Source organism: Pezoporus flaviventris, unplaced genomic scaffold (assembly GCF_033815535.1).
Source record: "Pezoporus flaviventris isolate CSIRO_AGI_PZ_B2104156 unplaced genomic scaffold, CSIRO_AGI_Pfla_v1 ptg000023l, whole genome shotgun sequence".
In the NCBI taxonomy this organism is placed as follows: Eukaryota; Metazoa; Chordata; class Aves; order Psittaciformes; family Psittacidae; genus Pezoporus; species Pezoporus flaviventris.
The window spans coordinates 11204049-11229770 of record NW_026892571.1 but is presented as its reverse complement, the minus strand read 5'-3'; the positions used below and the strand labels follow the sequence as shown (position 1 = coordinate 11229770).

Sequence of the window (25722 nt, the reverse complement as noted above, 5' to 3'; positions counted from 1 at the left end):
AAGGGGTTTCAGGGGAACAGCAACACAGAAGCCACTCTGAATGCCCTCGCTCCAAAGTAATGAGGCTTTCCTCTTAAAGCTCATCAGCAAACTCCACTAAAGCATTGCTTCACAGCAGGTCTACTGCCCTTCAACACAACCCCAAATGTCCCCTCCTCAGCCCCACACCTTCATTATCCTGGTGCAGAACAAACCAGGCTGTGGCTGCGGATCAAGCTGGAATTTGTGTGCCAGAACAAGAAGCCACCACAGCAGAGCCATTTGTCAGCTTTTATACTCAACAAAACAAGGGGGAAAGGCACGTTCTTCAAAGGAAGCTGTTTTGCTGTCAGCACAGCAGCTCAGAGGAAGGCTGCATCAGCACTACAAAAAGGGAAAATGCAGGCAATGGCAGTAGGCAGGCTGGAAACAAAACAAAAGGTTTATGTTGCAGCCTGGATTTCTCAATGAGCATCAGGCTCCGGAAGTCCTCTGTGCAGACATGCCCAAACCATTTGTATTAGAGAAGGCACTTGACAAGCAGCGAGGAACCTGCTGAGCATTATTAGTGCAAACCTGAGTGCTCTATGAGCAGCACAATTGAGGGCAGATGCCCACACAATGCAAGCTAGCACTTCAGCGTCTCCTTTCCTTGCCAGCCCAGACTGTTGGAGAGAGATGCACAGCAAGTGTTAGCTGCTGTGATCAAAAGGACTCAGACGAGAGGATCAGGAAGAGATCTCGCTGAAGGAGAGCAGGGGGACGGCACACACAGTTAAACCACCCTTTCCCTTCTGTGTTTGCTGTTCGCCAAACAACCCGACAACAACATTTGGCGCTTCCTGAACTGTGATGTAGAAGAGGCTCACAAAGCAGGCTGAGCACGATCAGCTCTGTTGAAGTTAGAATACAACATGTGCAGAGTGGTTAAGCAACAAGCCCCTCGTGTTACACACCAGAGAACAGCAGAGCTGGAAATGTAAGTCAACTTGGCTGGCTCCCAGACCAGTGTCCTTCCACAGGATCATTCTGCCTTCAAGATCACTGAAATAGCTTAAATGTGCTGCTTAAATCTAAAATAAGAGTAGGAGAAGATACAAAAAGGACCCTAGGTTACCCAATATAGAGCCAAACCGTTCTCTGTAACACCACAAAATTGCAAACAGCCACTTTCTGTAGAAATGATAATGGAGAAGCTCAGAATCCCCATCGGCGCCAGGAACAGCAGTGCACTGCTCCACCTACAGTCCGCGGCAGCAAGGTGAGGCTGAGAGAGGAATAACACGCGTTCCCTCCCTATCTGCAGCCTCCAGAAGCTCTTGTAGCCTCTCAGCCTCCCTTCCTCTGCAAACCCATGCCTAGAGACAAAAGATGATTATCCTGGTGAGTCACGATCTGCACTGAAGGTTTGCTGAGCCCTCTGAAGATGGAACACTGTGCAAATGGCATGCAAAGCACCAGAAACGACTGCAAGGACCGCTGCAGTCCACAAACGTTTCTCTGTTTAGGAAAGGCAAACAAAAACAAGTGCTGCTTTCGAAAGAACAATGGCTCTTGCGAAACAAAGCTGTTCTGCTCCAGCCGAGCGCAACTCGGGTCCTGTTGGAATATCCTCATTACACTTCATCCATTTTTTATCTTTTGCTCCAAATGGCCTCTTTGCCCTCTGCCCAGAAAGATGAGCCGAGCCTCACCCCCCCGCTGCTGAGACCTGCCCCACGGAGGGCGTCTGTGGCGGTGGGGAGCACTCCTTTATCAGAAGGAAACCACTTACAGACGGTTTTGCACAGTGATGGGGAGCGAGGCGTGTGCCTCCAGTGCACGAGTCCACACAGGCTCACCCTGGTTTTGAAGAGCCAGCCTGGAAACCTCTTCACCACCAAAACAAAAGCATGTGCCATGCTGCCTTGTTTTTAAAATCCATGCTGGTATCACCAGCTCTCCTCTGACTCCACGATGCATCTTCTGCTTGATGCACTGTGCTAAATAAGAGATCACTGAGAAATATCAGCTGGAGTTTTGATGAGTCACCTACCTTCAACATTTAAAGGGAAGGGAGGAAAAAAAAGGAGATGTAACCACACAACTCCCACAGCGCTGCTGAAAATGAAGGGACTTGTGGCAAAGAGTCTCTGTAAATGTAACTAAGGGAACAAGACAAATAAGAGATCACCTGTAGCTGCGCTAGTCTGAGGCTATGAGTAGGAGAGCAAGATAATAGCTTTTTATTAGACAAGCTGGTACAGCTGAGGGAAGAAAACATGCATCAGAGCACACACACACACACCCCCCTTCAGGTAGGGAAGTTAAGCTGTATGTTGCTTTTAGCACTCTGGGAAAGGACAGTTGCTTGTACCCAAGGTGATGACACCTGCTTTCAGGCTCAGTAAAACCAGACTGAATTATCTAAAACTACCTTTGCAGCTTTGTTCACAAAATCGTTTTCCAGTTATCCAGGTTTTTTCCAACTCTGAGTTTAACAGAATGTCTTTGTAAACGCTGACAGCAAAGGTGACCTCCTGACAAGGAACTCGCACATGCCACGCTTCTCCAGTCACATTTTTAGGGATATCCTTGAAGATCCCCAACTTGTGATTATTTGTCATTTTCCCCTCTCATCTATCATTTTGATGAATCAGAAAGCAATTACCGACAGAATAATTCTAAATCTTGACACTGCAGCTACAGACCTGCCAAGCTGTGACAGCTTGAAAAATGCTTGAAAATGAAGCCAAAAATGAATGACTCTCATCCCCGGATGAGTTTCTGAGCCGTTGGAGACACAGGCTGTCGCTTTGTAAACAACTCCCCCCACCTCAGGAAGAGGAGGCTCCATGCTCAGGCAGGTCAGCACCACATGCCTCAATTCAAATATCATCCCTGGACCCCCAGCTCGACCCATCACGCAGCACCCAGCTGATGCTCTGCAACCAGCAAGATATAAGGGCTCAATGCGCCTGGGGGAGAGGATTTCTTTACAGGATTTATCCCTTTATAGAGCTCGGTCTTCACAAGAAGGGACTACAAAGGCCACACGGGTCCATCTGCAAATGCCACTGAGCTCTCGGGAGATCCAAACTGTTCCACTGCCCAAAGCAAATCCTGCACACAGCACCTCTCCCTCCTCCAAGGACAGGTCCTGCATGGCAGGGGGAGAGCAACCCTCTCCCTAGCACCCACCTGAGGTCCTCAAGTCCCCAGCCTGCTGCTTTGGGGCATGGAGGGCTCTGCACGGAGGCTGACAAGGACAGGGTCGGGGCTACTCAACAAGCATCACCCTGGGGAGGAAGCATGGGGGATCCCAGACGGGATGAGGGGTCAGTTCGGGAGGCGGGGATCAGCCACAAGGAGCGCGCTGGGGCTACCCCAGGAGGGGCAGGAAGCCGGCACAGGGCTGAGCCTGGGAGATGCCGCAGGGGATGGGGCCAGGGCAGAGCCGGAGGGTCGGGTTTGGGGAGCCCTCCCGAGGGTAGCGCCCCATGAGGGGTCCCAGAGTGTCCCCAGAGGAAGGGGCGCAGTACCAGGGACCCAGGGCAAAGGACTGGGAGCAGCCCCCGAGGGGAATGATACCGGGTGTCCCCTCAAGGGAAAGCCTGGCGCTGGTGGCCGGCCCCCGATCACCGGGACAGACCATGGGCATGCCTCGGGGGTCAGACCTGGAGCAGCGCCAGGGGAAGGGGGCAGGGAACGGCCTCGGGGGAAGAGAAGGCCCCGAGAGGGGAAAGGGGATCGGTGCCCGGCCGCGGGAGCCCCGCGGCGGATGGGCCCCAGGCGAGCCTCGGGGCAGCGGGCCCGGCGCAGAGCGGCAGGCCCCGCAGGGCACAGGTACTCACCGGGACCGGGCCTCCCGCGGGCCGGCGCCCAGCCCTCGCCGGGACACCCCACCGCGCCGGCCCCGGTCGGCGGGTCCCTCACCCGAGCTCAAGTTGGCGGCGGAGGCCTCATTGCCCTCACCCAATATGGCAGCGGCAGCTTCGCGCTACGTCACGTGGCCGTCGCGGCGGTGAAGTGAGAGCCGCCATGCCGCTGGCGGGCAAGTGGTGGGCCCGGCGTGGAGGGGGACCGCGGGTCCCGGGCCCGCGTCCCGGGGTGCGCCGGAAGGTGCCGGCACTGCCGCCGTTTCCTCATCCCGGTACCGGGTGCCGCAGACAGGGCGGTGGGCGCTGGTTTCCAGGGAGGAGGCCAGCGCGGTGGGGAGGAGCACCTTCGACCCTCTACCTGCGAAACCTGGGTGCCTCAAAACCCACCGTCACCGCAGCAACCGGCTGCTCCGCTGACCCGCCCGCACAGGCGGGGAGCCGCCGGTCCCCGGCAAGCTGCCCACAACCAACATGGCCACCACCGCCTCCCTCCACGGTCTCGCGGGAGGGCCCCTTACTGTTGCTAAGCGGAGGGAGCGGGCGGTTCTCGCGAGAGCTGCAGGAGGCGGTGGCGGCGGCGATGGCGGACGGGGCGGGTAGCAACGGGGACGCCGCGGGGCTGCCGGTGGGCAAGGAGGCGGGTGAGGAGCCGGGGAACGAGGCGGTGGGGTTGGAAGTGTGCGGCCTGCCCGGGCCGCTGACCCCCTGGCTGTGCGTGGTGTCTGTGTGTGTGTCCCGCAGTGGAGCGCCTGATCCGGGAGAACGGGCACATCTTCACGGAGGCGCAGTGCAAGGTGTGCAGCGCGCTGCTCATCTCCGAGTCCCAGAGGCTGGCTCACTACCAGGTAGGGAGCGGGGGCCGCCGCCCGCCGCCGCCGGGCACCGCGGGGCGCTGAGCAGCGGGCGGGCCGGTCTCTGTCTGCTTTCCGCAGAGCAAGAAGCACGCCAACAAGGTGAGGCGGTACCTGTCCATCCACGGCGGGGAGGAGCGCGGCCCCGGGAAGAAGATGAAGCTGGATGCGAAGCAGGTGAGGGGGTAGAGCTGAAATACGTGGGACCTGCTGGGCTAGAGGCTGTTATACGGCCCCAGCACTTTTATAGGGTAGATTGAGATGAGCTCTTAGGCACAAGCTCCTCCCTGTGAGGGTGCTGAGGCGCTGGCACAGGGTGCCCAGAGAAGCTGTGGCTGCCCCATCCCTGGCAGTGTTCAAGGCCAGGTTGGATGCAGGGGTTGGAGCAGCCTGCTCTAGTGGAAGGTGTCCCTGCCCATGGCAGGGGGGCTAGAACTGGGTGAGCTTTAAGGTACTTTCCAACCCAAACCATCTTATGAGTATGAAAACACTCTTGGAAAGGAAACTGTGATAAGTGCAGAGCTTGATGGTAGGTGTGTTGCTGGGCCTTGTCCTAGCAAGCACAGTTCCTGCTGCCCTTCCCATTTCAGTAGCCTCTGTGAGTATGTCTTCCCCAGTTAAACAAACACATGTTGCCTTTTATTGATAGGCTTGCTCAAAAGGGCAGGGAAGAGCTGAATGGGAGCAACAGCTTGTCAGGAGTGTCATTGCATAACCTTTACTGCCATGAGAGCGTGTTGGGTTGACCATCTACTGGGACTCTCATTCCTGAGCGATCTGGTTTATACTTATGTAGGTTTCCTTGGCCTGTAGCTGGAGCCTGTTGGTCAGTAAAGGCACCACGTTCCACTCGGCCATCTGTCTGCCCCGTGACTCACTTGGGAAACTGATTCTTCTTCTATGATTGCTTCAGCTTTAATCCCTAACTCCCCAACATTTGCAGGCGGGGGGGGGGTGTGTGTGGTGTGTGTGGAATAAAAGCAGATGCCTTCTCACATAGTGTTAGGCTTAGAAATGACTGCTGCCGCCTGCTCTGTCGGCGTCGTGTTGCAGATGACCCAGCTGATAGCGGTGTTTGCGTTGCTCAGTTCACACCTCACAGAGTAAAAGGCTGCCTGTTCCAATTCTAGCAGCCACAAACTTAACCTTATCTTTAATCCATCCTGTTCCATCGCCCTTCTTTAACTTAACATGGGTGTCTCCAATTACTTTGTTTATTTAGACCCCCAAACCTTAGTGTTTCTTCTTAGCACAAGAAGGTTGGATGAGGTGACCTGCAGAGATCCCTCCCAGCCTCAGCCCCTCCACGGTTCTGTGTGCACAGGATAGCAAGCAAGAAGGCAGCAACGGGGAAGACAGGAACAAGTGTTGTCCCATCTGCAACATGACCTTCTCCTCACCAGCAGTGGCAACATCTCATTACTTGGGCAAGACTCATGCCAAGAACATGAAGCAGCAGTCCCCCAGACTGGAAGGTATGACTGTCTGCAGCATCTGCAGATTGTAATGAGAGGCTGTTCAAGCCATATAAAAGTCAAGAGGCTCATTGGTCCCCAAGTGTAAGCTCTTGTGAGGATGTGTGCACTCTTTACTGTGAAGCAGAGTAAGCCAGCAATACACTTCCAGAAACTTGGCCTCTCAGAAGCCTGCTTGGTGGGCTGGTGTTGGCAGAACCTTGTGTGTTGTTTTGTGTTGCTTTGTTGAGGAGAAATGCAGCTTGTGGCAGCCTTGTACCCATCCCTGTGTGCAGAAATGTTTGTCACAGGTTACAGTGCTCACTAAGAGCTTACAGGGACTGAAGTGATGGGTGAAACTTGGATACAGCAAATTCATCAGAGCTGATCAGCTACAAAGATGGAGCCTCTGGAGTTCAAGAACTTGTGAGCTGCAGATAGCTGGGGACTGGGAGAGTGTAACTGGGAAACATCAGTATGCGCTTGTCCTGACCTTGTGTTTTTCCCACGGCACCTACCACCGGCTGCTGTCGTGATGTGAGACAGTCCAGGCAGACCTCGGGTCTGACCCGGTGCAGCTGCCTGTGTGTCTCACACAGAAGAGCCCAGAGGATGGGGGGGAGACCAGCTGTCCAGGGCAGGAAGTCAGCCAAGAGCTTGGGGTGCTGTACCTGGTCAGGATGGAGGAAGAGCACAGCCTTTGAGTGCACCTGAGGGTAGCAGCTTGTGCTAGCTCCGAGCTGGGATCTTCAGGCAGAGGCTGTGCCAGGGTGTCTTCATGGCTTTGCTTTGTGTTGCACAGCAAAGCCACCTCTGGGGTCAGGGTGGCCCATGGGAATGAGCCAAGCCTTCAGGAAGGGGAGGATGTACATGATCAGTCTGCTGCGTACCTTCCATTTAGGCGTGAGAGGAGCTCTCTGAGCCTTAGAAGGCTCCTTGCTCAGGTCTTTGTCACCTCGTAATGAGAGGGTGCAGGTTTCTCCATCAGAAGGGCCGGTTCTCAATGTCAGACCTGGCCCATTCATGCTATTTCTCAGGCAAGACTCCTCGTGGTTCAGGATCAAGTCCTGCAGCTGCACCATGTTTCCCAAAACATTCTTGTTTTTGCTGCACAGGGACTGGTACCCCTATTCTAGCTGGGTGGTGGTAAGAGAAGGTGGAAGCTCCTCCATATCCAGGGTTTCTTGAATATAGCCATGCTTGTGTTAAGGAGAAATAGGCAAATCCGTTGGGGGTTTTTTAACCCTAGAAGTTTTCCTGGCCTACTCTAGTCTTACAGCACACCATTCAGTTTTGCAATGTTAAGGGAAGAGGTGGGAGCAATGTGAATTTATCTAGATGTCTTACATTCTCTGTCTGGGTTTGGGTTTTAGGTGCAGTGGGCTATTTTTTTTAATGTGGGTTTTAGGGAAATAATGGGACTGTTCTTTACCTCTGAGTTCTGTGACTGACCAGGAGTTTGGATTCACCCTACAGAAGCGGTGCCCCCACTGAAACATCCTGCGGCACTCCCCACCTCTGCTGTGTCTTCTAATGAAGACAACAAGGACATTACTGACCCAGACAAGTTCTGCAGCCTCTGCCACGCCACTTTCAACAACCCCCTTATGGCAAAACAGCATTATGTAGGCAAGAAGCACAGAAAGCAAGAGACCAAACACAAGCTGATGGCACACTATGGCCGAACCCCTGATGCACCCGCATCGTCCTTCATGGGTGAGTTCTCAGCAGGCAGGGAATAAATAGCTGAATAGCTGGAGAGCAGCAGTATGTGTCTGACAGGTCTTTGGATGAGAGTCTATGTGGAGGGAGCAGGGGAGAATTGCTTATGATGAGGATCTTGATTATATGCCCTAAGATTGATTTGGTTGATGTTCTAACCCCCTGGCAGCAGAAGAGGTTTTAGATTGTAGCTACTTGTGACAAGCTTTGCGCTGTATTTTGCAATGTTGTCTAATTAGGAACGTGTCCTTTTTGGTTTTTGTCCGGATAATCCAGGGATTTTGGACAGTGCTGTTTCCAGTTAGGTGATTGCATCCAAAATGGAGAGATAAAAGTGGCATTTGATGCTTCAAAAAACATCTTTGGAGGGGACTTACCAAAGATGGAAGGAATAGGTTTAACTGCACCTGCTGCTTCAAAGCACATGAAAGCCAGAGAGATTTCTCCCTGGATGCTTTTCTGTCTCTGTGTGGGCACTTCATGTGATGAACTAATGCAACTCTCTCTGCAGCAAGCAGGAATGTGGGGGGAAAAAATAAAAAAGAGCTATTAAGGAGGAACTTTAGGCAGATAGCTAAAACTCATTTGGTTTATGATCTGCTGCTTATGAGCACTTCTACACAATGAAGGCCCTTAGAGTCCAGTAAAAGCATTAGGAGCTCACAGTAAACTCCCTTGTTCCTCCCAGCAGCCTTCTGTTGGGCCAAGAAGTCCAGTACCTGCTGGAGGCTTGAAGTAAATAATAAGCAGACAAATCATCTTTAAATCTTCTTTGAGGGCTTTGTTCTCTGTTGTAAAAACCCACACAAGCAGAAGATTAATTATTCTAATTCTTTTCAGGCCACCTTTAGATACCAGTAGCACTTATGAGAAATGAGGCTCAATTATCCAAGTAATATTCCTTCCCACCTCCTGTAGTCATGTGGGAGATGGAAGGTGCTCGCTCTCCAGCAGTACCCATCTGCTCTTCACCTAATTAGTGAGCTCTGATGAATGGTTCCAATCAGTGAGAGTCAGGCGCTGACAGTGGCAGAGCCACAGCCCAGGCAGGTGGGCAGTGTCCTCACCTGCCTGATGGATGTGTCCCATCAAGCGCCAGCAGAACCCCAGTACTTGAGGATGCAGCTCCATGGACCTTGGACCTTTCAGGAGAGGTTTTGGAGTCAGGGGCTGCTTGGATGTGATGGGCTGCAGTCAGGGGTGTTTTCTTCTGCTCTCTCTGCCCACCTCTGTGTCCTAACAGCCGTGCCTGTTCCTAAACTCCTCTCTGCTGGGACCCATCTGGCAGCACGTAAAGATGTGTTCTTTGCAGTGCAACACCAAGGTATTTGCTTAAAGCTCCTCTAGGAACTGCCTGTTTGGGGTGCAAGGGGGCAGTTTAGACAACTCTGTGCACACTGCTGTTTGCCAGATTTACAACAGAGAGATCCTGACTCAGTTGTCCAGGGCAGCAGACATGAGGGCTGTAACAGCTTGTGCGGCTTTTCCTGCCCAAGTCCATCTCTGTTTTGAGAGCTGGATGTCTCACTAGAGTCTCAAACCTTCCTGAGGTGTAGGAGAAGAGTGGGGAAATGTCTGCTACATCATGTGCTGTGCTTCTCACTCATTGATTATGCTGCTCTGCACCCCTGGGGTGAGTCTGCTCTTTCACCTTAAGGAACTGTTTTAGTTGCAAGACAGGCAAGAGCCCTTCCCCAGTGAGTCCAAATACAGGAGCACTTAATGTCTTGAGGACAACTGCCAGGATTTTCCCCTGTTACAGACTCCTGTGCTGAGCTGTGCTGCCAAGCTTGCCTGGTTGGTATCTGTGACCTCCTGAACTTTAATTCCAGCTGGAGTTGTCAAGTTACACAAAACCATTGATCTGTCTGGTACTACTGTTGTTGGAAACCTTTTTTTTTGTGGCAGTTAACTGATACTCTTGAGTGTAACGAAACTGCTTGAGGAGAGAGCTTAATATTCTCAGTTGGCACCTGAGCAAGGCTTAGCAGAATGCTGCACTGTGGAGCTGGACGTTGTGTGTAATCTCCTCTGGCTGCTTTTTTTTATTGAAACACTACAATTTTACAAATTATCTTCCTCCTTTTTTGTTTATGAGATGTACAGGTCAGGATGAGTGGGAATTTGGGAGATAAATGTTGTTGCAGTGTATCGTCAGGGTTGGTGTCCTAATGATGAGACTTTTACTATGTCTGATACTCTGAAGTGTTTGTAGGAAATGTGTCTTTGCTTTTATAGATAAACAAATCCGTGTTCTGACCAGGAAAGCATTTCTGGCTTAGGGATTCTCTCACAGTGACTGGCAGTGAGGTGAGGTAGTGGGATTCGGTGACCTTCCCATCTAGTCAGGCTCTAGGTTTGCTCTTTGTCTTTGTTTTGCAGTTGTTTAACACATCAGGTGATTGATTATCTCACTTGTTTCTAACTCGGGCACCAAGTTGTTGACTAGCTGTGTGTGCTAATACTGCTGTCTGTTTCAGCTGGGAAGGGGTACCCCTGCAGCACATGTAACATAGTACTGAACTCCATAGAGCAGTACCAAGCTCACATCAGCGGCTTCAAACACAAGAATCAGTAAGTAACCCTCCTGTCTAAGAGTGTTTCCAGCCTCACTGTTCAAATCAGTGGCTTAAACATAACTTAAAATGCAGTTTTCAGTGCGTATTTCCAGCTGATTTACAAGCAGAACGGCAGGGTTTGTGCAAGCTTGTGTTGTTTGTCCTGAAGCGGGTTCACTTCAGCAGCTCCCTCTGCAGACAGCTCTGGGATGCTGCTGAAGTAGAAGGGCTCTGCAGTTCATTTTGGTTCTTGATAGCTCAGCACAGGGTGGACCTTTGCACGGAGCATGTCCAGCCTGACACCCGTTAAACACGGTTTCTATAACAACCGAGGCTTTAATTTAATTAAAGCCTGGCTCGGGGGGATATCTTTTTGCCATTTTAATCTCTCTTGGGGTTGCTCATCTTAAAATTTGGCATGTAGTCAGAACCAAGCCTGTATTCCTGAGCTCGCTGTCACAGTTGGTGACTTAAATAATGGCATCCCTGCATACATGATTAATAAAAAAAGAAAAATTAGGCTGCCAGATGATTAATACAAAAAAATACTTGTTCTGGACACTGTCAAAGTTCAGATCTCTAATTTCAAAGCATTTGCTAAAAGAGGCTCAGTAATGAGCTTGGATTGCTTAGAGAGGAGCATAGAAGAAAGTGGTATTGGGAAAATCCTACCTGAAGCAAGGACAGACTCCTAGCCAAATTTCCCAGACAGGACAAGAGGAAAACTGGGATCTGTTGTTGCCTGTCTGTGGAATAAGAGCCCCATGCTCCCTTGGCTCTCTGAAGTACTTGATTGGAAGACACATGCTCCATCTGTCAGCCCAGGCAAGTTTTGGCTCTTGAATGGCACAACTGGATCAGTGAATAGCAAGTATCCCATTCTAGACAGATAACACTGAGGATGTTCCCAATACACACACACACACACACACATATGTTCCCTTTAAGGATATGGACATTGTCCATGTGCAGCCACACAACTCCCTTTCAGAACACTGTTTCTGGATCCAGCTTTCGGCCCTGCTCCAGGCCAGCTCCTGCAGCCTGAAGAGAGGCAGGACACTCCCTCTGTAATGGAAGCTCTGTAACAGTCCTCGAGCTGTGCGCTAGCTAATTCTGCCATGCTAAAGGTGTCTGTTTACACACAGGCACAGAGGGCAAGGATGCACTTGGAAGCTGTTTCTGGCAAGTTGTTTACTTGGCTGCAGTAGGCTGTTGCTCCACTGACAGCCATGCCTGCTGAGCAGTGATTGCAGCTGGCAGGTTTCAGAGCACTTCTGACATTGTCTCCTTTTTTCCCTTCTCTTCCTTTCGCTCCCTTCAATGTCCAGGATGCCAGGAGCAGTGTCGGTTGTTGGACCATTCCAGCCCCAACAGTATGTCCGGGAAGAGTCAACTGCCCCAGGAGGCTACAGTTATTTCAGCCAAGACTTCTAGAGCAAGTTGCAGCACTGTTCTTGGAGTTGTTGGTGGCCCAAGAACGCACATCCTTTGCCAGCCCACAATGGTTTCATTATCCCTCTGGATAAGCAAAGCCCTACCCTCCTGTGTGCACCCGTTGAGCAGAACGGGGACTGAATCTGTCAGGAAAAGGATCCAGCTGGAAGAGACTTGCTAGACAGCAAATACTTCACTCCCTTAGAGTAGTTTTCATTGTGTAATTGCTTCCTGTGAAGGTGGGCGCAGTGTGAGAGGAAGTGTGTACCTGGTTAAAGGAGGGTTTGGCAACAGGCTGGTAGTGGCCACCTCCTCCCTCACCAGAGCAAATAATGGATTCCTGCACCTGGAGGGCAGCCTCCCGTGCTCAGAGGTGGCTTTTGCTGGAGGAGAGCTCCTCTAGACCATAGTGAGCAACGTGGATGGGACACGATGCAGGCTGCTTGGCTTTGTATAGGTTAAAGTAGGAAATAACCAGTGTGGCGTCTCCTTCTGTGCCTCCTCCAGTCAGGTTTGTGTGCAGGGTTCCATGAGTCACTGATTGCCATCAGAGCCTTTTGCAGCCACTGGTTCTGGAGCTGGGTTATTTGGGTCTATCTCACATGTAGTAACAACATCTAGTGTGTAAACTGCTGCTGGTGGGAGTGCAGGGCTGCAAGAAGGGTTAGAGCTTCTGGCTCACCCCAACCCTCTGCTCTGAGGGTTTCCACGTGGAAGGAAGTAACTGTTCAGCCTGGTTTCCTATGAAAACAGGTGTATGTGATCATTCACAGTGTGTGTCTTTACCCCCTGTGACTTAAAACTCAGCCAAATTTGGCATCGGTGGAGATCTCCAAGGTCTGAATGCAATCAGCAGAGGAAGGTAGAGCAGGGTGGGTTCATCTCTTAATTCTGTCAGGGTCTGCATGGAAGTGCAGCATTTTCCCTGGGGCTACCAAAATACTCTGGGGAAGGAGGGTTTTAAGGGAAAAGAGAGAGAATAAATCTAGATGCAGCAGAAGACTATAGTATAACGTAGTCAAATCATGAGCTGACTAAAAATCCACGATCTCTGATAAACCTGCCTTGGTTAGTCCTTGCCCAGCTCTCTTCAGAAGTTCTTACACATTTCTACCATCCCAGAAAAAGGGTGCTCTGTATTTCAAACCCAGAAATTAAGACTGATGGTCTCTTCATAGTGCTAATGTACCAGATCTGTTAGAAAAGGCCCCAGAAGGAAGGGCAGCACCTGAGATCTGCTGTGTGTTTTGGACGGGTTCTTTAGATGTTTTGCTTTAAGCTAAGGTATTGCCTGTTCTCTGCTAGCCCACCACAAGAGTCCAGGCGGTGGAGTGCCCTCATGTTCAGTGCCAGTGCTCTGAGTCAAGCATCCCATGTCCCAGCATGCCAGGGCGGGCTGAGCCAGGCTGCTGCCTCCTGCCTGGCCCCAGCAGCTGCTGGAAGACCCTCTGGGCCCTCAGCTCGCAGGTTGTGTGCCAGGGGAGCAGCTGAGCCGCGCTGGAGAGGCACTTCCCAAATCCGCTGGTCAGGTTAAGTGAGGAGAGAGCGAGCTGTTTGCTAATCTCAGTGTTTGGAGTGCCTGCCTTCCCTTCCCCACTCCAGGCTGTGCATGAGCTTTGTTTTCGTTTACCCTGCACAGAATCTGCCATCTTCCCTTAGGACAGGCTCCTGCTGGTCTGGGTTCGCCTTCCTAATGTTTTCCGGGCTTGCTCTGCTGCTGAGGCGTGACCTTAATCTCCTGCTACAGAGGGGAGTCCTTTTAAACCTTGCAAGCTGATCAGTGAGTAGAAAATTGTGATGACCTGAAGGAAACTGTGTGCCTGATAGCCCTGGATGGCCTCCAGCTCCGAACTCTGATGCTTTGCTCTCATCCTGCTGTACCAGGGCAGGTGCCCACTAGAAGTGCTGTGCATCGACACCAAGAGGGACCCATTTCCAGCACTGCCCAGTCCGGTGTGTCACTCCTGTCTGTGTACTGACAGCTTTGCCTTCCCCTGTACACAGTGTTTATATATCTGCTGTTTCCCTAAGGTGAAGCTCTCCAAATAGAGTGTTTATTACTACTTTTGGGTGCTGTCTCTCTGCTAGAGCCCTTCCTGGGATTTTGCCATACTTCAAAGCAAAGAACAGGATGCAGACACCTTTAAAATATTTGGGAGGGGCGGGAAGCTTGTGTTCCCATCTGCCCTCCAGGCCCTGCTGTCATCCTGTGGCACCCTGAGGTCCAGACTAAGGCAGTAAGAGCCTTCCTCTGTGCTGCTCTGGCAAGTCATGAGGCCTTGGGCACACCGCAGTCACCAAGGGGAAGACAGGACAGTCTGGGCTGGGAGGGTGCTGGCACTTGTGCAAGCTGTTGTGCAGCTTGTGCTGAGAACATCCATGATTGATGCTGGGCTGTTCTGTGCTGCCAGAGCAGTGTGATGGCAAACACACAATGCTCTGCTGCTGTCCTGTTTGAGGGCAGCTTGCTCGATGGGGCAGGCTTGGGAGGCAAGAGTGCATGGGACCAGTGTCCCCAGGAGCAGTGCAGGGCCTTGTGCTGGCACCGCGGGCGGCACTGCCACCGGCAGTGTGAGTAGTGCTGGGAGGGACAGGCTGCGTCTGCCTCCAGTGGCACACGGCTCTGCCAGGGCAGCGTGCCAGCTGCTGCCAGCCTGTCCCTCGCTGACCCCTTCCCTTCCTCGCTGCAGGGCTGTGGCGTGTCTGGCACCTCCCAGCCCTTCCATTTGTGCAGGCGCTCACTGGGACAGGTGCAGTTGGTGGCTGTGGTGCTGCCTGTACCCCTGGCATGTCTTCTTTGTCAGCAGCAGGGTGGCTGGCAAGCCCCTGTGCTAGGGCAGCCACAACCAGAGACCCTGCCAGCCATGCTGGTGGCTGCAATGCCCGCGGTGTGTCAACGCCAGCCCCATCCCTGTGCTCCAAGCACACAGACCAGGTGTGTGCCAAAGTCACTGGTGTCCCCACTCTGATGGTTGCCCATCCTAGAATCATAGAATAGTCAGGGTTGGAAAGGACCTTAAGATCATCTAGTTCCAACCCCCCTGCCATGGGCAGGGACACCTCCCACCTTCCTGCTGCTGGATGGCTCTTGAAGGGACCCCAGCACCCATGGACATCACCAGGAATGGATGGCACAGGAACGGGAGCCTTGCTGTGGGACCAGAGCCATCCCACATGCTGGGAGAGGCTGAGGATGGAGCGTGGCCCTTGTCCCCAGTGCTGGTGAGCTGTCAGTCTCATGCCCTGCCGGGCTGTGGCCAGGGGCTGCCCAGTCCCGCTCCTCCCTGCAGGGGCCTCTGCAAGCAGCACCTCGCCGGGCTGGGGCTCTGTCTCCTGCGCCGGGCCCAGCCCCAGCCCCAGCGCCTCCAGGCTGGCAGGCACCGCACAGGGCACGGAGCCACCCGCCAGCCACGTCCCCATGGAAGCGCTGCCGTCCCCTGCCCGTGCCGCAGCCAGCTCCATGGAGCCTGCCTGGCCGAGGAGCCGCTGCTCCCCCGGGGTCCCGCCTCAGCCCCGGCCGCAGCCGCAGCTGCTGCCATCCCTCGTGGCCCCGCTGGCTCCGGCGAGTAAATCAGGTGCAGATGTGGAGGCAGAACCCGGCGCCTGCTTGCGATTAGCGGCTGGGAGCAGCGGGGTGGCCCCATTTCTGCCTCGCAGCCCTCTGCTACGGGCACATCGCTCCGGGAAGAGCCCCAGTGCCACAAGAGGGGTAAGCCCGGCTGGCAAAACCTCCTGCTTGCTCGGCCCCTGGATGGGCACCATGGTGCTCAGCCCAGCGCATGGAATGTGCCACATCCCCAAGGGGAGCAGTGCCCATCCTGGCTTCATGCACCCCATTCTCTGTGCCAGCTGCAGCCCCAGTGCTTCCCAGCACAACCAGGATGGGCAGGGGCAGCAGGGCTGTAGCAGGGATGAGGCATGGCACTGCCAGGCCAGCTCCAGCCCATGTGTTCTCAACATAGCCTTCAGTGCCCAAATCTGTTGAGTGCTCCTGTGCTGTGCTGGGGGCTTGGCCACAGCCAGGGTCCCTGGTGTCCCTGTCCGGCAGCCCCTGCACCGGGCCCCATGTTCTTGGCTCCCGAGAGGAAGCAGCAGATTCGTGTTTGCCAAGTTCTGCCTGGTTAAACCTTAACCGGGCCGGGCTGCTCCATTGGTCCCTCCCTGCTGGAGATAAGGATGGGCAGGCAAGAGAGACCAGGGGGTGAGCACTGCCCCAGGCCCTGGTGCTCACCTCCAGAGCAGGACCTGAACTCTGCAGAGCATCCTGCCTGCCCCTGCAGGTCCCCGCTGATACGAGGACAGTGGGTTGTGGCCAGGACCAGATGCAAGGCCAACAGGGCTGGATGGAGCCGTGTGCTCCGGGGCTGGCCTGACCCCTCCGTGCTGAGGGGTTCGCATCTCCCCAGCACATGGCACGAGCGTGCTTGGCCTCAGCCCCCAGGCTCTGTGCGTGTACGGGGTACAGGGAGCCCCAAACAACAGCCGTTCAGGGGAGGCCAAGAGAAACTTCCAGGAGGAAAGAGCCCCCCGGGCTCCGGCCCCCCCAGGAGCCACCGTGCCACAGGTGCCACCGCAGCAGGAGTGGCGGCGAGCGCTGGGGCCAGGCACAAGGGGCGGCTGTGTTCCCGCAGCCCCGGCTGCCTTCCAAGAGCAATATTGTTGGCACCAGGCAGGCTCCCTGAGCCGGCAGCGCATACACGGGCCTTTCATGAGGGGAGCGGGGATGATTTACTGCCTGGGGGAAGGGGCAGGGGCGGGAGAATGGAGCCCAACGTGCCGGCGCCCAGCCCCTCGTGCGTGCTCGCTGCTGCAGGGCCCTAGGCATGTAAGCGAGGCGAGGGTCTGGCCAGGGGGGTCACCTCTCCTCGGTTGGACATGGGGCAGAGCGAGTCCCCGGCCCCATCTGCACAGTACCACGCCGCTCACTGCCCCATCTGCGGGGCCCTGAGGACATGCTCCTGCCTTCTGTGGCTCAGTGGCTGTGGGGACACGTGTCCCTTGTGGTACCGCAGCTGATGGAAGCAGCCTGCGGGGCTGGGGGAGCAGGAGCAGCAAAGGAGGGTGCTGTGGCAGGGGTGCACCACAGCAGGGGTGCCGGCGCTGGCACAATCCCCGTTTGTTGAGCTGCTGGCGTGGCGGAGGCTGTGGCGGTGCTGCCGGCAGCGGGTGGCAGGCGGTGGGGCTGCGCTGCCATGAAGGGCTTTTTGTTTGCCGTCAGTTGCTGTTATAAATCAAGCCAGGCAGGCAACCCGGCCCTGCGCTGCCCCACGACAGGGAAGCGACCAGTTCCCAGTAGCCCACAGCACAGCCCTGCCATGGCCCAGCCTGTGCCAGCACCACCCTGGCCCTTGGTATGACACGGGGTGAGGTGCCAGCTGCGATCTCCATGCCCTGCTGCACCCAGCACCGTACCCACCGCTGGGGTAGGAGGGTTCTCTCCATGCCCATCCCACACGGTGGCTCCCACAGGCTCCCCTGAGTCCCATCTCTCCCCCGGCATTCCCAGCGCTGGGAACAAACCCCTTCTCTCTGGTTTTAATTTGGTTTTGGTTCGAGTTGAGCTGAACCCAACATTTTTGTGTGCTTCCGGTACGCTGCAGCTCTGCAGGGGCGGCCGCTGCGCCGTGAAATTGATGTTCTCATCGCTTCACGCGCCGGCAGGAATGAACAGCTGCTGGGGGCTGCCGGCCCTGGGCTGCTCTGGGTGCCCCTGCACCCCGGGGTGGGACAGCACCACGGGGTGGGGACCAGCACCACGGGGGCGGAACATGGGGAGTATGGTGCTATGGGATACCACAGTATCAATCAGCCCTTGCAGGGAAACCGTGTCATGGTGGAAGCTGCTGGTTTCACACGGACGAGGCTGGGCCCTGGCCCTCTTGGCGGGGCTGTGAGGGGTGACAGTGATACCCCACACCCTGCTCACACAACCTCAGGATCCATGCTGAGCATGGGCAAGGCTGTGTGTGAGACCTACCATGGCCCCAGAAGGTTTTGCTGGAAAGCAGGAAGATGGCGAAGCAGAGGGTGATGGCAGCAAGGGAGAGTGGCTCTGGAGCCAGATCTGGCCCCATGTACTGTGGGCACCCTCAGTCCTCTCTCGCTGGCAGCAGGATGCTCATGGGAAGGTGTGCCTGGGGACCATGCTTATTCTGAGGGCCTGAGTCCGGACTCCTCCAGTGCCCAGGTGTGGGCCAGTGGGCAGCGAGGCCTGGGCATAGTGGGGTCTGCCTGCCCCGGTGCAGGCAGCAGCATGGGGAAAGTGAAAGCAAAGTGTTTATGGGCCGGATTAGGGCCACTCCAACCCTGGCTCGCAGCCTGGCCATGTTTTACGATGCTCGGTTATGGGCTCCTAATGAGGGTCACAGCCACTTTATGGCACCAGCAGCGATAACGCTACAACTAATTGCAGCACAATTAGCGAGCGAGCTGATGGGCACCCAGCAACGCCATTACCCAGCCCAAGCCAGGGCTGCCCGCCGGGTGGGCACCGCTGCCGTGGAGCCCGTGGCATCAGCGGGGTGCTCCCCGGGTACCACGGTGGGGAAAGGGGATGGAAGCGGCTTTGTCCTGATGCGCTACTCCCGACCTGGGGACCCGACATGTGGGGTCTGCACGGAGGGGCGATGGGGGAGCAGCCCCGGGGGTTCTCAGCTCCTGCAGTTCCCCACCCGCGGGCGGTGCTGCGGAGGCGGGGCCGTGCCGGGGGGTGCGCAGGGGCCGCCTCTCGGTGCTGGCAGGGACCTGCGGGCGCCCGGTGCCCCCCCCCCCCATCCCGGCGTTGGGTCGGTTCGTGAAGGAGCCGGCGGAGCGGGGCCGGTGGCAGCAGCGGCGGCTCGGGACCGGTGCCCCCCCGCTCTCTATCCCCCCACCCCTCCGGCGCTCCGGGCGGGGCCGCTGTAACCCGAGCCCGCCCCTACAAAGTACCCGCGTCCGGCGCAGCGGCGGCACAACGGAGCCGGAGCGAGCTCGGAGCTCTCCGCAGCCGCCCCGAGCCCTGCCCGCCATGGGGCCGCGGTGCGGGGCGCGGTGGCGCTGAGCCCGCCGACTCCCGGACTTTGCCCGGGCCCTCCCCGCGCTGCGCGGCGGCTCCGCCGAGGGATCCCGTCACTGCCGGTAACGCCGCGACCCTCGCCCTCGGGACGCTTCTCCCCGCATCCCGCACTGGGACCCCTCTCCCCGGCCCCCACCCCGTGCCCGGTTAACCTCTGGTCAGGAGTCGGTTCCCTACACCCAGCCGGGACCCCTCCACCCCGGAGCCGTCGCGGGGGTTTGGTGCTGGTAGGGTTCTGTCTCCCCGTGCCCAGGGACCCCCGTGCTCTGTCCCCCACTCCGTGCGCACCCGCCGTCGCCGTGCCCCGGGGACCCTGCCCCACAGTGCCCCGGGACCAGCCCCCTGCTCCCCGCCGGCGGGTCCCTGCCTCTCCCGGCTCCGCTCACCCGGGTCCTGCCTGTCCCGCAGGGTGGGAACCGCCGCGCCGGAGGGGCCTGGAAGATGCGGCCCCTGTCGCAGGTCCTGGTGGGGCTGCTGCTGGCGGCTGCTGCCCGGGGCAGGGCGATGGAGCCAGGTACGGCTGCGAAACGAGGAATGGGAACCGGGGCTTGGGACGCTGCAGTGGGGTCCTGCTTTCTGGATGCTGTCCCCGTCTGGGCAGAGAGCCCTTGGGGGTGCTGGGTGCAAGCGCCATGGCTCCGACTGCGGGGCTGGTCTGGCGGGAGCTGGAGGCACTCGTCCGGCTGGGGTCCGGCTCGGAGGGTCCGCACCTCCATCACCGGGCGAGGAGGTGTGGAGGCTGGAAGAGGCAGGGTGGCTCCGAGCAGGCAGTCCCTGCGCTACGGGGGCTCAGCTTGCTCTGTGGACCCGCAGCAGAGAGGGATGGTGTGAACGCTGTGGGCTGTGCGGGTTGTGCATGGCTTGGTGGGGAGTGCAAACGTCTTGGATGGTCCGTGCCTCTCGGTGGTGGGTACAAGGAGAAGGACATGTTCCAGGGCACCAAAGGGCCGGCTGTCCCGCATCCCCCTGTAATGGCCATGCAGAGGACTGGAAATACACGTGTATCCCCCCAGACCCCTGCATGCAGCAGTTGAACTGTGATGGGTATTGCTGTTTTGGTGGTTGGGTTGTTTCTGCCCTCCATGTGCATGCTGCTGCTGCTGGCCATCACCAGGCAGGACACCATATCCAAGCCTCGGCGTTGCCGGGCCCAGCCAGGCTGGGTGTGGGGGGTTATCCCAGCCGCGCCTAGGGCACGTGAAGGTCCAATGGTGGGTGGCTGGGAGGGTTTGGTGCCCTCGGGTGAGGCAGGATGGGCTCGAGCACCCTGCACTGCTGGGAGTGGCCCCTGCAGAAGGACGGTGGCATGTGTGGCCTTGGACAGGGACAAGCCGCTGGGGAAGCCACGTCCCTGCGCCCCAGGGCAGAGTCCGGCCCTCCCTGCCTCCAGGGTGGCAGAGCTGGGCATGGGCTCTGTTGTACCATGTATTCTCCACACTGGGGTGGGCACATGGTGGGGTCCTGCAGGGGAGGGGTGGTCACCGGGGTGGGCACTCACGGCGTCTCTGCAGAGCTGTTTGAGAGCCCGTTGCTGGAGTCAGAAGAGGAACATCTCCTGCTGGACCCGGGCAATATGTTGAAGCTGTACTGTGACACCAACCAGAGCGGTGCCAGCGTGGTCTGGTACAAGGAGTCCCGGCCGCTCACCTCGGGAGGCCGCATCCGCGTCCAGCAGAGCCTGCTGGAGATCTTGGAGGTTTCCTACGAGGACTCGGGGCTCTATGTGTGCCGGGCACGGGAGACAGGGGAGATCCTGCGCAACTTCACCATCTCCGTAGTGGGTAGGAGCCTCGGCAGCACCCAGCTCCCCCCAGGGCAGCAGCAGCCACTGCCCACCCAGCCCTGCAGGCAGGGATGTCCCTCCCAACCCATTTTCCTTTGCAGACTCGATGGCGTCAGGTGATGATGATGAAGACAGTGATGGGGACGGTCCTCACAGAGATGGAAAGGAGGAGCCCGTCTATGTGCACAGAGGTCAGTGCCACCCCAGGCAGGATCAGCAGCTGGGGCACTGCTGCCTCCTGCTCACTGCACAAATGGCTGGGAACAGCTCTGGCAGCCTCCATACTGCCCCTTGACTCTTGATGTACATCCCATGTCCCCCCAGCTCCTTACTGGACTCACCCGCACCGGATGGACAAGAAGCTCTATGCAGTGCCTGCAGGGAACACAGTGAAGTTTCGGTGCCCAGCCTCAGGCAGCCCCAGCCCCAGTATCCGCTGGTTCAAGAATGGACGCGAGTTCCGTGGGGAGCACCGTATTGGGGGCATCCGGGTAAGGGACAGGTCCCACCTCCACAGCCTCCCCTCCTGGATCCTACTCTCCCATCACACCTCCCACCTTGCCTCCCCCCTCTGCAGCTCCGGCACCAGCACTGGAGCCTGGTGATGGAGAGCGTGGTGCCCTCTGACCGCGGCAACTACACTTGCCTGGTGGAGAACAGGTTTGGCAGCATCCACTACAGCTACCTCCTGGACGTGCTGGGTGAGTGCTTCTCTCTGCGGTGCTTGTTCTGGCTCCCTGCTTCCGCTGTGCCTGTCAGAGGGGTTGGGATCACGGGGAAGGGGCAGAGGAGCCTCTCTGCTGGCATCCCTTGCACCTAGCAGACATGGGGATGGAGGCCAGGCTTTGGTCCGCATGGGTCTGCTTTGGGGCTGGGGAAGGGCTCTCTGTGGCTTTGTTGTGGGTTTAGAGGGAGTGAGAAAGGAGCCCTTCTCTGGGCCACTGTGGTGGTGATGCTGCTCTGCTTTGTGCACAGAGAGGTCCCCGCACAGGCCCATCTTGCAGGCTGGGCTGCCCGCCAACACCACAGCCCTGGTGGGCAGCGATGTTGAGTTCTTCTGCAAGGTCTATAGTGATGCCCAGCCTCACATCCAGTGGCTGAAGCACATCGAGGTGAACGGCAGCAGCTACGGTCCCGACGGGGTACCCTACGTGCAAGTGCTCAAGGTAACAAGGGCTGGAAGCACCCAGGTCCCAGATACCCACCCTAAAGTGGTGATGGGGCTGCACAGAGCGCCCTGTGGAGGAGGGATGCTGACCATCCATTCGACTCCCTGTCAGACTGCAGATATCAACAGCTCTGAGGTGGAGGTGCTGTACCTGCGTAATGTCTCTGTGGAGGATGCTGGCGAGTACACCTGCCTGGCAGGGAACTCCATCGGCCTCTCCTACCAGTCTGCCTGGCTCACCGTGCTGCCAGGTAGGGGTGGGGGTCCTGGGGTGGGAGCTGGGACCCCTGATACACAGGAACTGTGGCTCTGTTCGACTGATTCGCTCCCTCCAGAGGAGGAGCTGGTGCGGGAAGCTGAAGCCCCTGAGACCAAATACACGGACATCATCATCTACACCTCGGGCTCGCTGGCCGTGGCCATGGCCATCATCATTGTGGTGCTGTGCCGGATGCAGACTCAGTCAAGCAAGCAGCCCCTGGAGCCCATGGCAGTCCACAAGCTCTCCAAATTCCCACTCATCCGACAGGTTGGTGCTGAGCTGGAGCCCTGCAGGTGTGGAGGAACCTTAGCGACCGACTGGTTTCACAATGTGGCACTTTACCTTGCTACCAGCCCCAGGGCTGCCCTCGTTACTGCTTCCTGAAGCTCCCTTGCCCCATGGCTCCAAGTGAGGGTCTCTGGCTCTGGAGCTGAGGTCGCTTGGGCTCTCTCCGCAGTTCTCCTTGGACTCCAGCTCCTCCGGGAAGTCCAGCACGTCCCTGATGCGCGTCACCCGTCTCTCCTCCAGCTGTGCCCCGATGCTGGCTGGGGTCATGGAGCTGGACCTGCCCCTCGATGCCAAGTGGGAGTTCCCCCGAGACAAGTACGACACTGTGTGGGGCAGGTTTGGGGCTGGGGCCGCTCTCCCCGGCTGCCCTGGGGACAGCAGCACATGGGTGATGGATGGGGAGGTTTCTGGCCACCTCTGAGCACCTCAGCACCACTGTACCCTGGTGTGCTGGGATTCAGCTTGGATGGAGAGGGGCAGCCCTGTGGGGAAGCAGAGCCATCCCTGTGGTCCCTCATGGTTCTGCCTGTCCCTGCCAGGCTGGTGCTGGGCAAGCCCCTGGGCGAAGGCTGCTTTGGCCAGGTCGTGCGGGCAGAGGCTTACGGCATCGACAGAGACCGGCCAGACAGAGCTGTCACTGTGGCTGTCAAAATGCTGAAAGGTAATGGCTCCTCCACCAGTGTCCCAGGCAGGGAGGTGCAGCAGTGCCAGGCTGTGGTGCCACCCTGCTGGCATGGTGACAGCCCTCCTTCCCCAGACAACGCCACTGACAAGGACCTGGCTGATCTCATATCTGAGATGGAGATGATGAAGCTCATGGACAAGCACAAGAACATCATCAACCTCCTGGGAGTCTGCACGCAGGACGGTGAGGGGGCTCTGCAGGCAGGGCATGGGCATGGAGCGGGGAATGGGGGCTGTTGGGTTCAGTAGCAGGCGGGATGCTGTGGTGGGGCAGGGCAGGGGCTGAGTGGAGTGGACACCCTTGCAGGTCCTCTGTACGTGATTGTGGAGTTTGCTGCCAAGGGCAATCTGCGCGAGTACCTCCGTGCCCGCCGCCCCCCAATGCCTGACTACACTTTTGACATGGCTGTGATGCCCGAGGAGCAGCTCTCCTTCAAGGACCTGGTCTCATGCGTCTACCAGGTGGCCCGTGGCATGGAGTACCTGGAGTCCAAACGGGTAGGACTGGCACAGGGCCTGCTTATGCTCAGCACAGCCTTGGGGAGCCATGGCAGTGATGGAGGACCTGTGTATTCCCTGGTGAACCCACTGTCCCCATGGAGAAGGAGCCCAGCCCCTTCCCCTGGGCTGCCCAGAACCTCCCAGCTACATCCAGCAAAGCTATGGGCAGTTAACTCCCCCAAAATGTGGGGCTTAAAGCCTGACCCACCTTCTGGGTGGCACGGAGCTGGAGCCACCATCTCAACCCCTCCATGGGTGATGTTCTCTCTGGCAGTGCATCCACCGTGACCTGGCTGCCCGCAACGTGCTGGTCACAGCAGAGAGTGTGATGAAAATCGCTGACTTTGGCTTGGCCAGGGATGTCCACGACATTGACTACTACAAGAAAACCAGCAATGTGAGTGGGTTCTCTGAGAGAGCGGTGAGGGATACAGGGATCTCCAGTCAGGGCTGAGCAGGGGGTTTGCTCTCATAGGGTCGCCTGCCAGTGAAGTGGATGGCACCCGAGGCCCTGTTTGACCGTGTCTACACCCACCAGAGCGATGTGTGAGTCCTGGGGCTGACGGTGCTGTTGGGTGTGGGATGGAGATGCTGCCTGTGGGCATCAGGGAAGCACTGTGGGGTTGTGCATGTACTGGAGGGTCCCCTTGAGTGCTTCAGTGGTACTCCGTGGGCACAGTAGCAATCCCGTGTCGCATCCTCACCACAGCTGATGCCACCCTCTCTTCCTTGCTCCCATGCAGGGTACAGGAGGGGTGAGCTGGGCTCAGAGAGGTCCTAGGATGTGATTGACCCCACTTTGCCATGTGTGATTCCAGGTGGTCCTTTGGGATATTGATGTGGGAGATCTTCACACTGGGGGGCTCCCCTTACCCTGGCATCCCTGTTGAGGAGCTCTTCAAGCTGCTGAAGGAGGGGCACCGCATGGACCGGCCATCCAACTGCACCCACGAGCTGTGAGTGCCAGCCAGACAGGGTGGGCAGGGCCCGCAGTGAGCCCCCGCTAACGCGCCGTCCCCCCGCAGGTACATGCTGATGCGGGAGTGCTGGCACGCCGTGCCCTCGCAGCGCCCCACCTTCAAGCAGCTCGTGGAGGGGCTGGACAAGATCCTGGCAGCCGTTTCGGAGGAGGTGAGTGGCTGGGAGGTGTCATGGGCAGCATGGACACTGACAGCACCGGTGCTGATGGTACCATCTCTCCCTGCAGTACCTGGATCTCTCTATGCCCTTCGAGCAGTACTCGCCCTCCTGCGAGGACACCGCCAGCTCCTGCTCCTCTGATGACTCTGTCTTCACCCACGACCCACTGCCACTGGCTCCGCGCCTCTTCTCCTACCCCAGCGTGAGGACTTAAGGGTGGGCAGGGAAGGGTGATGCCGAGGCTGCCTCTGCCCTCGCCGGGAGTGGGTCCAGGTTCCCACAGGCTCCCTGCTTTGTTGGGTGTGAGCAATGTGCAGGTAGGCCCCCGAGCTGCAGCACTGGGGCAGGGCGTCCTTCTCTCTGGGCTCTATTTCTGCACCAAGCCCTCAGTCCTGGCTGAGACCTGCCTGGCATTGCAGGGCAGCGGGAGCCAGAGCCTCTGCAAGGTGGGCACTGCCTGGGATGCCCATGGCATCACCCAGGGAGTTGGGCTTTGGCTTCAGTGGAAGTGTCTGTGGGCAGGAGCTCCTGCTGCGTCTGTACATAGCCACAGAGATGAATATTTATGTACATGAAATACCGACCTGATAAATTATTTTTTTGGAATAGACCCCAGTGCAGTTTCTGGGCTGCTCCTGGGGCTGAAGGGCTCAGCTGAGCTTGGAAAGATGGGAGAGGGGCTGCCTCCTCACCAGCTCAGAGCCCTGTGGGTGCTGCTGGGGAATGAAGAGGCAGTGCCACAGGTGCAGGAAGCGATGTCCCTGCTCCCACTCGCTCCGGCACAAAGCACCCTCGCATCTGTTCCCCATTAGCTGCTGCTGCGCTAAGCCACCGTGAACTGCGCTACCAGCATCGCCCTGAAACCGATCCCACAACTGCCACGGGCTCCCAGGCTGGGAAAGCGCTCTGGGGCCCGGCCCCGTGCCTGGGGACCTCTCGCACCCCCCCTGCCCGCACCCGCCCCGGGACTGCAGATAAGAG

The 25722-nt window shown here is 57.2% G+C and overlaps 2 protein-coding genes across 8 annotated transcripts in view; one reads left to right on the top strand and one right to left on the bottom strand.

Annotated features, from left to right (window-relative positions):
- The window catches only part of UIMC1 (ubiquitin interaction motif containing 1), a 38427-nt gene extending 34456 nt beyond the window's left edge, over positions 1 to 3971 (bottom strand). For 4 of the 6 annotated variants that reach the window (XM_061456756.1, XM_061456760.1, XM_061456761.1 and 1 more), the window contains exon 1: positions 3813 to 3971. The gene's annotated coding sequence lies outside the window, so the exon portion shown is untranslated. Of the gene's footprint in view, positions 1 to 935; positions 1251 to 2669; positions 2937 to 3812 lie in introns of those variants that run through there. The other 2 variants (XM_061456759.1, XM_061456757.1) reach the window with 2 other exon arrangements.
- Positions 3972 to 4285: 314 nt separating this feature from the next.
- FGFR4 (fibroblast growth factor receptor 4) lies at positions 4286 to 25351 on the top strand. Of its 2 annotated transcripts, XM_061456752.1 has the most exons (21): positions 4286 to 4480; positions 4581 to 4684; positions 4772 to 4867; positions 6015 to 6165; positions 7621 to 7860; positions 20427 to 20696; positions 20800 to 20889; positions 21023 to 21189; positions 21276 to 21399; positions 21674 to 21864; positions 21979 to 22117; positions 22202 to 22395; positions 22586 to 22731; positions 22956 to 23077; positions 23174 to 23284; positions 23408 to 23598; positions 23876 to 23998; positions 24077 to 24147; positions 24420 to 24557; positions 24627 to 24732; positions 24809 to 25351. In XM_061456752.1, exons 1-21 carry the CDS (start codon positions 4420 to 4422, stop codon positions 24953 to 24955), a joined length of 2982 nt encoding a protein of 993 aa, XP_061312736.1. In that variant the 5' UTR covers positions 4286 to 4419; the 3' UTR covers positions 24956 to 25351. The 2 variants fall into 2 exon arrangements, with proteins under 2 accessions (XP_061312736.1, XP_061312735.1); XM_061456751.1 differs by lacking the exons at positions 4286 to 4480; positions 4581 to 4684; positions 4772 to 4867; positions 6015 to 6165; positions 7621 to 7860 and adding exons at positions 18834 to 18977; positions 19324 to 19429.
- The last annotated feature ends 371 nt before the right edge of the window (positions 25352 to 25722 follow it).

Coding starts and splice junctions, on each gene's coding strand:
- FGFR4 (XM_061456752.1), top strand. CDS start 4,420: ATGGCGGACGGGGCGGGTAGCAACGGGGACGCCGCGGGGCTGCCGGTG. Junction 4,481..4,580: donor GCCGGTGGGCAAGGAGGCGG/GTGAGGAGCCGG, acceptor TGTGTCCCGCAG/TGGAGCGCCTGATCCGGGAG. Junction 6,166..7,620: donor GCAGTCCCCCAGACTGGAAG/GTATGACTGTCT, acceptor TTCACCCTACAG/AAGCGGTGCCCCCACTGAAA.